At 41.9% G+C, this 14,304-nt stretch overlaps 1 protein-coding gene across 2 annotated transcripts in view; it reads left to right on the top strand.

Moving 5' to 3' along the window:
• Positions 1-14,304, top strand: part of ASCC3 (activating signal cointegrator 1 complex subunit 3) — an 884,679-nt gene that overhangs the window by 701,864 nt on the left and 168,511 nt on the right. For both annotated transcript variants that reach the window (XM_088472337.1, XM_088472346.1), the window contains exons 31-33: positions 12,934-13,071; positions 13,157-13,277; positions 14,122-14,254. In XM_088472337.1, coding sequence (XP_088328463.1) covers positions 12,934-13,071; positions 13,157-13,277; positions 14,122-14,254 — 392 coding nt within the window. The remainder of the gene's footprint in view (positions 1-12,933; positions 13,072-13,156; positions 13,278-14,121; positions 14,255-14,304) is intronic.

The raw sequence follows: 14,304 nt of genomic DNA, 5'->3' as shown, positions 1-14,304 counted from the left end.
TTTTACTGCCAGTGTTTGCATTTAGCGGTTAGCATAGAGCACCAACATGTCTGTTCTCTCCCGAGAGCTGGTTTTTATGACACAAAAGTGCCTCATAAAAAGTGAACACTTAATTATGAAAGAGAAGTTTTTACTTCATTTAACATCTGTAGCAGATGTGATGTTAGTTAATCTCCGTGTAAAATACTTTCTTAACTTTCATGTTTGTGTTTCTTGGCACATCTCTCTGTCACTGGGCATTGCAGACATTCAAGGGGCATTACTCTGTAACATATGGTATGGGTCTGATGTGCCCAGAAATGAAAACGCTAATAATTAGTATTCTGTGGAAAAAAAATAACAACAACTGCAAATATGCTCCAAAAAAGCATGTGTCTTAGCATCTTGAAACAATATATCACACTCAAAGGAGACAATGCTGGGCTGCACAATCTGTTAGCTCATTCTTGCCCAATCTGGTCTTGTCTTTTCTTTTTGTCATCATCTAGCTGAATTATACCCTGGCTCAAATGTTTTTCAGACACAGGGTAATGTATCTACTCAAATGGAATCCCGTCTTTCTACAAAGGCTTTTTTCTGCACCAATAAATTTGAACACATCGGAAAGCAGGTATCCGAACCATACACAAATGGTTCAACATTTTCCACGTACTCAAAAGAGAAGGAATTACTGCTAATCGGCTTTGAAAAAGATTGGATTTGTCATGAAGGAAGTTTTATTTCCCCAGTGTAGTAAGAAGAAAGGGAAATTGACAGTTATCAAACTCTTTTTTTTATATTTTATTTTTTATTTACAGTGCAGTAAGTTAGTAAGGCATTTTAAATCTCTATGGTTTTACCAATGTTTGCATACAAAAAGAAATAGTGCAGAGAAATGTAAAATGTAGTGACCTATTAAAAAATTACATTGCTTTTCATTTTAGGAAAGATAGAATTGCACCTTGTAATAATGTTTGGCAGACATTGCATATAATTCAGAGCAATGGCAGTATATTCATATTATTAATCCAATTAGCTGTAGATACCAGTTATTATAAGAAAAAAATGATGGCATAAATTACTGCATCAGATAAAATTGTGGTTTAAAGTTTATAAATCTTGTTTTAATCCCAAACTATAATTGAAGGTACTTCAAGATATCATAAACAAATATTAACACCCTTAACATATTTGGATGTTTCCAAAGTAAAGATAGGGCAGTAATCATCTTCAATTTGGTGATGATTGCATTTAAAAAATAAACTTAATAAAAAAGAAAAGCAGAGAGACATGCCGCATCGGTGCCCCCTTGTCATAGGGGGGGAATTCAATTAGCCGCGGAATTTACTGTGGAATAATTGATTCCCTGGGGCTACTCAATTAGCCCCGAAGGCAGCCCTCATGCTGCACTTAACGGGGATTGTTTTTGGGGGGTCTAATCAGACCCTAAAAAAAATCACCGATAACTAGCGTGTTAATGGGTGCCACGACCCTGTTAATGCATAGGTCCGTGAATTTATCACAGATTCTATGGGGTATATTCAATTGGGCGCAAGGTTAAGCGAGGCTAAAACCTTGCGGCCAATTTCGGAATCCTGCGGGTATGCGCGCTCCCGATACCCGCGGGGTTCAATAAAAAGAAACAGTGGATCATTGATGGAAACTCCGCGCCGCGTAAATTTAAAAAATAAAATAAAATCACTTACCTGGCCAGACCTCCGCGGCTCCCAGTGGCTTCCCCTCTCTCCTCTTACTGGAGAGGGGGCTGCTGGGAGTCCCGGGGGCTGATGGGAGGAGCAAGGGCTGCTGGAAGATGTAGTTCCGCCTGCGCCCATTCCGGGGGGGCCACACACCGGCTCTCAAGCCACTCCATCAATTCTCCAAATTGAACCACTGGCTCTAAGCCGCATCACCGGCTCTCAAGCCACTCCATCAATTCTTCAAATTTTACTACCAACTCTGAGCTGCATCATCGGCTCAAAGCCGCACTATCAGCGCTCGAAGTCGCACCTTCCGCTCTGAAAGCTGCATCATCGGCTCAAAGCCACACCTTCGGCTCTCAAAGCCGCACCACAGACTCTCAAGTCACTCCATCTATTCTCCAAGTTGCACTACTAGTTGCATAGCTGCACGAGTGGCTCCCAGGCTGTTCCACTTATTTTTTTCTCTTATTCAGTATCTCACGCAATTCTCTGGTTCCCAGAGGTATCCATGTAAACCACTACTACTCCAAGTTTTAAGACCAGACAGCCATGTACCATATGTACCATTGAACGCTTCTAGTACCGGTGAACACTTCTAGTTCTAAGGGAACAGCGGGTGGCTGTTAGTAGCGAAAGACCTCGTTAGCCTGGGTTCTAGGGGGTTTACATGGAGCAGCTTTAGGATCTTAACACATGCCCTGAAATATTAAATTGTACAGTATGTGCATTCTTCAAGGTGGTACACCGCCAATCACTTTCGAAGGAGGGGAAACTCGTTAAAATAGACCCCCACTTTTATGCTTCACACTGCATTGGAATTGAGGACTATTTGGGTGCACTTCAGCAACTTTGTATGCTAATTATTCTCAGAAATTTTTTGCAGCCGGGTAGGGACCTTCGCAATTATGCGCGCGCCGGAAAAAGGGGTACCTCCCTTACCAATCCAGCCCGACAGGTCTCAGGCTGCTCCCCCACTGGCTCTCAGTCAAAAGTGCCCATTATGCAGTGCCTCCTGTATTTGTGCCCTTTATACAGTGTCCCCTGTAGTTTTCCCCTTTATGCATTGCCCCCTGCAGTTTAGCTTTGCCCATATGCAGTGCCCCCATGCTGAAGTAGTGCCCCTATGTAGTGCCCCCAGACTGGTCCCTTATGTAGTGCCCCCAGGCTTAAATAGTGCCCCCAGACTGGCCCATTATGCAGTACCCCCAGGCTTAAATAGTGTCCCTTATGTAGTGCCCCCAGGCTGGCCCCTTATGCAGTGCCCCAGGTTTGAATAGTGTCCCTTATGCAGTGCTCCCAGGCTGGTCCCTTATGCAGTGCCCCCAGGCTTAAATAGTGCCCCTTAGGCAGTGCCCCCAGACTGGTCCCGGTCCAAGCCCCAGCCCAGAACTTACCTTTACTTGCTCGTGCTCCCACTCCTGTTGCCTCACTCTGACTGGATCTAACTAGATCCAGCAGGTGCGCAGGGCAGGCTCCTCATGTCGCGGGTGACGTCATGAAGTCACCCACGTAGTGCATCACTGGGAACGCTTGCCTCTGAAGTGATCGGCAGCTTCTTTAGCCTCCGGTCACTTCAGAGGCCAGCGTTCCACAGCAGGGATCGGCGGGGTAAAGTGCCGGACGTTAGGCTTGTTTTGCCGGGCGATGCGCCCGCAGAAAATAGCCTGGGGAGAACACTGTTATTGACACTCTCTCTATATCTTGGTGCAGACTCTAATGCTGGGTACACACTGTCTGATATATCGGCCGTTCAATTCAACTGCCGATATATCGTGTGTGCATTGTTCACAGACATATTGCGTCATCAGTACAGCACAGCCGATGGCAACTATATCAGCCGATATATCTGCACATTGTGCTGTGTGTACTGGCAGTCAGAGGTCCGCCCATAAAACTTGCTACACAGGCTGGTGGGTAAGGGGGCATGACACAAGCCCCGGCCAGATGGCAGTGATGTTTGTTTAGTGTGTATGAATGAACAACCATCATCTGCAGATATATCTGAAGATCAGTCAATCTGCAGATATATCTGTCAGGTGTGTACCCAGCTTTAAAAGTTACTTTGTGACAGTGACCGATATACAAAGTTGCTCTTGCATTACCAACAAAGTTTCAATGGTTTCAGTATATACAAAACTGATGGTTTGTGGAATTTCCTATATCACTCACCTGCAAATAATTATACCTTTTAGTAGTCTGTTTGAGTGCCTTGCATGAATACATAGACCTAGGGGTAAATTTACTAAAATTCGAGTTTGGTCGAGATTGCAATCTCGGGTGAGTTTAGGCATGCTTTTCATCTCGCAAATTTACTAAAGGCAAACTCTGGTGAGTTTGGGATGCGTTCTCTAATCTCACTCGTAAAACTTGGGTGAGACCGCAAACTTCGAATCTTCTCACCATCGGGCAAACTCGCAAGTATTTTTCATGAAAAAGATGCTGTTTGTAAATTTACTAAGATTCGAGATTTAAATCTCGGGTGAGATTAGAGCAACTCGCAGAGAAATTGAAGTTTCAAACATTCACCCTCCTGAGCTGCGAGTTTGCCAGAAACAAACACAGATCAGTGTGATTTGTGTATGTTTCTACATGTGTAGTTAATGTATAGTGATTTTATTTTAAAAATACCCCCCCTTCCCCCCCAAAAGCCATAACCAGCCCCAGACTGGTCAGCCAGTCCTGGTTCTAAAAATTACGGGGAACAAAACGAGTAGGGTTCCACCGTAATTTAGGAGCCAGCACCTGGCTGCAGGGCCAGTGCTGGTTTTAAATAATAATAATTTTAAATAATATATAAAAAATTGTGAAATGACATATGACCCTGATCATCTGTTATTTGGCTCGGGCCGCTAGCCAATCAGTGGCCGCTTTACGTGTAGCGGCCGCTCATTGGCTGGTTACACGTGGGTCCCAGCAAATGAGATGATGCTACATGAAAAGCTACAGCTAATTGGCTAGCGGCCTGTGGGAAAAAACAGATGATTACGGTCATCTGTCATTTCGTGAGGTGCAAGTATATGTCACAACATATACTTGCACCTGTTCGCTTGGATCTCGTAAGTCGTTGTTTTTTTTTACAAGAACGTGGATGCTACGGAGAGCGGCGCCAGAATGGAGACAAGTATGGGATCTTTTTTCAAGGTACATTGCATCCCTGGAATCTACATGGGAGAAGAGGACAGACCAGCTGGTACAGGTAAGTATGTGAGAGTGGGTTAGGTGTATGTATTACAGTTTTAATAGATACGGTGTGTGTGTGTACTGTGGTTTTTTAACTATTTATTTTACAGTAGGGGTACGGGTGCTGGCACTTGTAGTTTCACAAGTGCCAAAGGGCAGGTATGCTGGCACCTGTAATTCCACTGTAAAATACACTTTATTACCCCCGTACCCACCACTCCAGCCCAGTGCTCCAGACCAAGCCTGGGGTTTCGGGAGAGGGGGGACCCCTTTTTTGGGTGGTCCCCACCTCCCGTAAGATCCCCGGCTGGGCCCCTACCGGCTTGGGGTGAGAATGCTTTGGCCATGGAGACCCGGTAATAGGGTCTCCTGGCTGCGGCTACACCCCAGTCGGTTTGGGTCTGGTGCTGGTTTTAAATATAGGGGTACCCCTACGCAATTTTTTTCCCCTATATTTAAAACTAGGGGTGAGCGGGTTCGGATTTACTCGGATCTTTAAACGGCATTTTATTGGCTATCGCCTATCACGTGTTTTGGATAGCCAATATAATAAATCCGAATTTGCGGTAAAGTGGCTCTAAGAACCGAGTAAATCGGAGTAAAACCGAACCCGCTCACCCCTATTTAAAACCAGCACTGGCCCTGCAGCCAGGTGCTGCTTCCTAAATTACGGTGGAACCCTACTCGGTTTGTTCCCCGTGATTTTTGGAGCCCGGACTGGTTGACCAGTTTGGGGCTGGTTATGCTTTTGGGGGGGACCCTACATATATTTTTAGAAAATGTAACCCTTTTTTTACAGGTATAACACACAAGCAGCCTTCACATATCTCACTGATATGTGCAGGCTGCTAGCTTAGGAGAGATTTGCAGAGAGAAAACATTGCAATCTCGGGTGAGTAATCTCATCTAAACTTGCAACTCGGGGGAGATATTTCGATCTGCATCATCATCGGAAAACTCACTTTCAGAAACACTCACTTAGTAAATTTGCGAGATGAAAAAGGGAAAAAGATTCGGCAATGCAAATCGAGTTAAAAAAAAAAAAAAATCTCGACCAAACTAGAATCTCAGTAAATTTACCCCCTAGTATTTAATCAGTGGTATAATTAAAATCTATTAGGTCTATTTCTATGGATGTTTTAATTAGAAAGCCTGGATGTTTTAATTACAGTAGATAGCATATATATGTTAATACTGTTGAGAACTTTTTAAGGAGATATTGATATGCTTTCTAACTATTAGTCACCGGCTGTGTGCATTCTTTTTAATTATAATTTATTATTTTAGTAAAATAAAAAGTGCAATTGTTTGACAGTGCTCCAGTCTATCTTTTTTCTGTTATATTTTAGACATTTGGTCTGAAAAATGTTGAGAGCATTTTTGTTTTCACTTATTTTTTTTTTTTTCATTTTACAATGAGTAAACGCATATAATAGTGAATTTTAAATGTGTTTTTAATTGTATTTAATATCAATGTCAATATCAAAACAGCAGAAAAAGGGCATCATGTAAGGAGGAAAAGTGTTATGCTCTCAGTGATTCATCATGAGAGCTGTAAGCCCCAAGATTTGTGCCAATCGGTAAAATACTTTTGTTTGCTGAAGTGATTTATGTGAAATTTAGAAAGGAGGTCAGTGAGAAGTGACCAGGGCTTCCTGCTGCTAGTTTGACAGTATTAGTACATTCTCCGGCAAAGGGCTCTATCCTTTTTCCCGGCTAAATTACTTTGCTTAGCAGAACATGACTAACTGCACCATAGGGCATCTCGCTCATGCAGAGCAGCAAGACAAGAAAATAGATTCGCCACTAATTTTTTATAGAAACAATATCTCAGAACTAAGTCTTAGTGGTTAAAATGGGCCATTTTATTGGTAGAAAATTAAGGGGGGAAAAATAAAATGTATTCTCTCAGTAAATAGTATGCACAGTACCTTTCAATGGTGTTGATTGGTTTAAATTAATGTGTTATGGTTATTGTTATGCTCACGTATCTTGTAGATGTAGTGTTAATTCTAGGTCCAGCACTGGGCAGGGTGCCGGACCGTAAAAAGGGAACAGAAGGGATCTGGCCACAAGAAAAGGAAGGCCCATACACACCTAAAGATATATCTGTCCAAGCTGTCTGGTGGGAAGGAAAATCTGGTTCATTTTCCAGTGTTTGGGAGCACATTTCTATTATTTGCTCCCATACATTACCAGATTTTTCTTCCCACCAGACAGATTGGACAGATATATCCTTAGGTGTGTATGGGCCTTTAAGACGTGCCTCCTTTTCATCGCTCTTGGGGGTGTGCCCAACATTTACGGACATGCTGGTCTGCCCTCAAGCTCTCCCCTCACCCCCCTTGAAAAGGTGTTAAATTTCGAACAGACCTTTGTATCAAAAGGATTAAGTAAAGCACAAGGAAAAGTATTGTGAAAGCCAGGAATATGGCCATTAGCAAATGTAAGCAGACTCAGAATAATTAAGAAATGATGTGTATCTTGTTAGACAGGAGGCTAAGAAGGTAATCAGATGTGCACAAGCTGAAGAGAAAATGGCCCAGTCAGTAGGTAAAGGGGGCATAGGTATATAAGTGAAAGGAGAAAAACAAGAAGGATCAATAAGTAAAGACAGAGAGTGAGAGTCTTGTTGATGGAGACGAGGTACTGTAATACAGATCATCTTAAAAATAATTTTCACTACAGAAGGAAAGAGGAAGGAGCTGCAGTTAAGTTGCAAGTACATTCATAAACATGAGGTAGAGGAGAAGGTCCTCAAAATTAAAGTGGATAAATCAATGGGGCCAGATGGGATACATCCAACGATGCTAAAAGAATTTATAGGGGTGCTGGTTACACCATTAACAGAGTTATCAAACCAGTCATTAGCTATATGAGTAACTCCAGAGGACTAGAAAATAGCGAATGTAGTTTAACTACACAAAAGTGGAAGCAAGAAAGATGCAAGTAACTACCGACCAGTGAGCTGATCAGTAGTAGGGAAATTGATGAAAACACTCTTAAAAGAGTTGTAGAATATCTCATATCCAGCAACTTACAGGATTCCAGACAGCATGGATTTACTGGGTGGGGAGGGGTGGGGGTGTCAAATAAATCTTATTCACTGTTTTGACTGTGTGATTAAAGTAATAGATCAGTGGGAGGGCTTAGATGTGGCTTTTAAGCACTTTGGTAAAGTTTTTGACACTGTCCCACATCGCAGACTGTTAAATTAACTTGAATGCTTGGGATAGGATTCTAAGATGGTTGAATGGATAAGATCATGGTTGCAATGTGCAAACAGAGAGTTGGAGTGAATTCTCAAGAGGTAAAAATTGCCAGTGGAGTACCACAGGGATCTGTACTTGGACCAGTGCTATTTAAAATCTTTATTTATGACATTGCATATGGTAGTGAAGGGAGACTATTCCTTTTTGCAGATGGAACAAGGTAGACACACCAGGAGAGTTAAAGCAAATCATCGAGGATCTGTGTAAATTGGAGGAATGGGCAAGAGCATGGCAACTACAGTTTAATGCCAAAAAATGTAAAATCATGCACTTGGGTCTCAATAATTCAAAGGCTAAATATAGTATTTACGCAATTTAATGAACACTACTGAGGAGTAACGGGATTTAGGAGTCACTATTTCAGATTACTTGAAGGCAGGTGAGCAGTGTAACAACGCAATGAGAAAGTGAGAAAGGCAAGTCAAATGCTTCGTTGCATAGGGTGAGGAATCTGTAGCAGAAAGAAATAAGTAATAATGCCACTGCATAGCTCATTGATACGGCCTCATCTAGAATACTGTGATCAGTTCTCAAGGCCATATCTTTAGAAGGATATAAATACATTAAAGACTGTACAAAGAAGTGCAACTAAAATGGTGCCTGGCCTACACCACAAAACTTACCCAGAAAGACTAAAAAGTCTTACTATATATATATATATATATATATATATATATATATATATATTAAAGCAGAGAAGGGAAAGTGGGACACTATAGAAACTTTTAAATGTATAAAGGGTTTTAACAAGGTACGAGAGGGAAACATTCTTCAAAGGAGGAGAAGTATTAGAACACGGGGACATACACTGAAACTGGAGGTAGGTAGGATCAGAGGAGATCTGAGGAAAAAATAATTCACAGAAAGGGTAGTGGATAAGTGGAATAGCCTCCCATCAGTGTTGGTAGAGGCTAATACAGTAGAGCAATTTACACATGCTTGGGATAGACATAAAGATATCTTTACAAAGACCTATGTATCAAAAATAGTTTGAGATTACCATAAGGTTAAAAAGGGGCAGACTAGATGAGCAAAGTAGTTCATATCTGCAGTCAAATTCTATGCGTCTATGTTTTATATATATTTTACACTTAAAATAGTTGCCAACAGCTTGAAGAAATAATATCAAATAAAATGACTAAAAATATAAAATAGCTTTGATATAGCATCTTTAAACATGTTTTTGGATAATCTTAAAACATCAATTTATGAAAGCAAATTTGTGAAAAAAAAAGTTTTTAGCTTTATTGAAATATCTCAATCCTGGCCTTTCAATCCTGTTTTTATTTTGTTGTTGGTTGTTTGGTCGTGCAAACAAACCACTCTTCACACCGGTCAGTTATGATAGATGGCTTTTTTACTCATCACAAATGTTATAACAGCACATTCATTCGTATACATGACATGGCTTCCTGACACTAGCTATGCCCCACCAGCCCTAGTTATCGTCCGGCTGCTAGTCATCGTCAGAAGCCCCGCCCACTGGATCCCACAATCCTTTTATGCAGGGCCGGATTAAGGTCTGTGGGGACCCCTGGGCAACAAACATGTGGGGACCCCTATTAAATGTGACAAACTGGGGGTATGCGCAATGGGGACCTTATGCAGAGCCCCCAGTAGTGTCAGTGCCCACAGTGGTAGTTCCCCGTATGCAGTGCACCCAGTAGTAGTGCCCCCTATGCAATACTCCCATTAGTAGTGCCCCCTGTAGTAATGCCCTCTGTATAAATGCCCCCAGTAGTAATACCCCTGTAGTTGTGCCCCAAATAGTAATGCCCCCCAGTAGTAATTGGGCGTGTGCCCAATAGTAATGCCCTAGTAGTAATGCCCCCTGTATAAATCCCCCAGTAGAAATACCCATGTAGTTGTGCCCCCAATAGTAATGCCCCCAGTAGACATGCCCCCTTTAGTAGAGCCCTCTGTAGAAATCCCTCCAGTAGTAATGCCCCTCTATTAGTGCCCCAATACTAATGCTCCCTCTGTAGTAGAGCCCCCAATAGAGATGCCCCCTGATTAATGCCCCCAGCAGTAATGCTTCCCCCCCGAGTAATGTTCCCAGTAGTAATTTCCCCCCCCAGCAATGCCCCCAGAAGTAATGCCTCCCCCCTCCCCGAGTAATGCCCCAGTAGTAATGCTCCCCCCTAAATAATGCCCCCAGTAGTAATTCCTCCCCCCTCCCCGAGTAATACCCCAGTAGTAATGCTCCCCCCTGAATAATGCCCCCAGTAGTAATGCCTCCCCCCTCCCCGAGTAATGCCCCAGTAGTAATGCTCCCCCCTGAATAATGCCCCCAGTAGTAATGCCTCCCCGAGTAATGCCCCAGTAGTAATGCTCCCCCCTGAATAATGCCCCCCGCCAGTCATACCCCCAGTAGTAATGCCTCCCCCTCACCGAGTAATGCCCCAGGTATAATGCTCCCCCCCAAATAATGTCCCCTTTAGTAATGCCCCCCCGCCAGTAATGCCCCCAGTAGGCCGCTTGCACTAAAAAAATAAAGCTCATACTTACCTGATCCTTAGCCCCGCGTCCGCTGCAGTCCGCTCGGCTGCTCCTCCACACTATGGCAGAGACGTCATGACGTCTCTGCCATAGTGCTCTGCGTGAGCCGGAAGCTGGAGCTCATGTGAGCTCAAGCCTCCGGCTGCCGCTGCGGGGAGGGTGCCGGGCGCCCGCTGTTTACAGCGGGCGCCTGGTAAAAGGAGCCTCCCTGCGGCGCCGGCGTTAGGTTGGCCGGAGGAGGCGGAACTGGTTCCGCCTCCTCCGGTCCACTTTAACCCCGATGGGTGTGGGGGCCCTTAACGTGTGGGGGCCCAGGGACGATCGCCCCTGTCGCCCCCCCGTTAATCCGGCCCTGCTTTTATCCTTCACACATTCCAGAGCAATCATACCCAGCTGCATCTTAAAACCTTTCTGTAGGAGACATCAGAATCCTTATCCCTATCTGCCTCTTGTCCTAGGGTGCGAGTCCTGTTCTGGACATCAGAACGTGGCAAAGTACCCTCTTTGCAACAGTACTCACAAATGCTGTAATTTGCAGATTTTTGACATTTGTAAACCTTTATAAATCAAAAGATAAATGAGATTACAAATGTTGCTGTTAGATTTGAGACCCTCTTTCACAGCAATGCTAGTTCACCATGTGGTATTATTTAATTTTGTTTGTCGTAACCTAAGTAACGCTCCCTTAATGTAGAATAGATCACTAGATATTAACAAATTTGTCTTAACCTTTGTTTTACTAATGATAATTTGATGTTACTTCAGATCAACATTGTTAGGGAATTAATGAAATGTAAAGGTTTAGCCAGGCTAACGTCAAAGATTATGTTTAGTTAATATAAATAGCAATATAAATCAAATACAGATGATAGCTTTATGTATAAATATGTCCATTTAAATTTAGAATGACATGTAAGAGTTTGAAGTTCTGCTCTATGCGGTGCAGAGTGTATTCTAATGTACAAGTTAGGGCTCTCTTGATGCTAGATGAATTTCTTTTCAAGACGTGCAAAAAAAAATTGGGAGCACTGCCCATGCTATGAAAATAAATGAGTCTCCGATATCCCAAAAAATAGAGCAGTTAAATAAATAAATAACAAATCTATTTTGATTCAATAATTAATGTCTGTCACAATACAACTTACTATAACAAAAACATGCACGCAAATATGTGGGTATGAATATCTGGGTATAAAGACAGAAAACAGAAAAAGATGAAAACTACTATTCTGAACAATGGAGTCCCTTTGACTCCGTTAGCCTAAGCAAAATGTAAATCATACCCCTTTCCCCCTACAAGCAATACCCTGGGTTATTGCATGTGAACACGCAGCAATCCGGGTGTATTGTGAAAGGACTAGGTTAAAATAAGCTGGGTCAAGTGACCCGGTGTTTTAACCCTGGTTCACAAGAAGGGTTGAAAATGTGTTCAACACGGCTCGTGGTGCAGTGTGAGCGGGTAACTCGGGTCGCATTCCATTCCCTGCAATGGAAGAGCCGGCACTTGGAGATTATCTCATCTCCAAGCGCCAGCTCAAGACACGTGAAAGCGGTGATGTCAGCCGGGTCGCACCCGGGATGGACCTGTGAACAAAATCCCGGGTGCGACCCGTCATTCCAATGTGATAGGGGTATCAGTCTCACCAATTAAACGTCCACAGCTGCTAAACTCCAGAGTTGATATAGGAGTGTAGAGTCCGATGCAAGCATGAAGTAATATGCAGAAGCAAGTCCGCTCTTGTGCTTGGGCAATTATTGACCCTTCTCAATCCAATACACTGGCAATTGTTGGATTGTGACTGCAGCAACTTTGGTGCGATTCTCTGACTTGGCATTTGTTTTCTCAGCAGGGTAGAAGAAGTAATTTCTAGACATTGGTGGAGAAAAATGTTCTAGAGGTAATTTTAAAATAACAAACTAGAAAGTGGAGTTAAGAGACCAAAATATAAACACCGACATAAGAGTGATTATAAATTGTATATGTAGATATTCCTGTATACAGTTTGTGGAAGAGATAGGAATACACAGATTATTAGTCCATGTGTCCTAGTAAACCAAGCAATACAATAATTGAAGTCATGCAGGTTTTATATACATTTATTGCCTTTAAATCTTTGTTTAATGGAAAATATTTACTTGTGAGAGCAGTTATCTGATTGTTAATGTGATTTACAGTTTTGCTATATGCACACTATAGCTCCCTGCCTGTGACCATGTAATTGTAATGTTAAATGAATCATGAAATCAAATTGATGCAGTAAAGTCTTAATCCTTTGCTCACCTTTATTTTTTTCATACAGATGGATGACATTATTGGAACCGTAAGAGATTCCAACCTGAAGCTCACACTTGCATTTGGAATTGGAATGCACCATGCAGGCTTGCATGAAAGGGATCGAAAGACAGTAGAAGAGCTTTTTGTTAACTGCAAAATTCAGGTATACATTTCACAAAATGTACTGGAAATCTGTGTTTTAACATGAAAAGAATTGTATATTGATGTTCTTTTTTTTTATTGTCTAGGTCCTTATTGCAACCAGTACTTTGGCATGGGGTGTTAATTTCCCTGCTCACCTAGTTGTTGTCAAGGGAACAGAATTTTATGATGGAAAAACAAGAAGATATGTGGATTATCCCATCACAGGTACTATGTTGTATAGTGTGTCTTGAAGCATCCCAATTTTTACTGTTTTGAGCCTATTGATTACTCCTTAATGGGTACACGGTTTCACTAGCCATACTGAATGTGTTGTTTATGTTAAAGTTGATCTGTTTCTCTGTTTGCATGTGTCGAAGTATATGTTTCAAAGTCATGTTATACCCTAGTTATATAACTTTAGTTTAGCTTTTCAGTCTGTATAAGTTACATTTATGGACAGTGTCTGGATATTTCAATGTGCTATTAGGAATGTGATCATTTATTATCCTTTTATGGCACTTTAAGCCACAGCATCATAGATATGTTAGAACATACAAGGATGATATAACAGGACAACAGTAGACCAGTTGACAAATTTACATATATGCACTGTATAATTACAATCCACAGATTAAATAATCGCGTGGAGACCACTCAATGACAGAGTGCTCTGCTCATAAAAACCTACATTCTAATGGGGCTATGGGTAGACACGTAGTGGGAGAGATGAGCAGAGTTGGGGGATGGAGACTTAGGAGGAATGGTGGTAGGTTTCTAAGAAAAGTTGCATTTGATTATGTAGATATTTTTAGAACAGTGCCATTCAGTAGCCAACTTGTATTGAAACATAAGAAAGCTGTAGAAGAATACATTTTAAATTTTTTCGTTTAGTTTGAATAAATATGCAAATTAATACAATTTCCTCCGTGGAATTCTTTTTACACAGATTTTGAGAGCATAGGTTTATATAGTTAAATTGAGGAACCAAGACATTTAACCTGAATTATTATATTAGTAATTATTCAATTTTGAGGCAGGTCTAACCATATTTTTTTTACTTTTCAATTAGATGTACTTCAGATGATGGGTCGTGCTGGGCGGCCTCAGTTTGATGACCAAGGCAAAGCTGTGATTCTAGTTCACGATATAAAAAAAGATTTCTACAAGAAGTTTCTTTATGAACCATTCCCAGTGGAATCTAGGTAAGCACATGGCTTCATGTCAGATGATGTATATTTTAATTTTATATTGA

Source organism: Taudactylus pleione, unplaced genomic scaffold, assembly GCF_031769625.1.
Source record: "Taudactylus pleione unplaced genomic scaffold, aTauple2 ptg000015l, whole genome shotgun sequence".
Lineage (NCBI taxonomy): Eukaryota > Metazoa > Chordata > Amphibia > Anura > Myobatrachidae > Taudactylus > Taudactylus pleione.
Note: the sequence above shows the minus strand (reverse complement) of the source record. Positions and strands in the feature narration are given on the sequence as shown.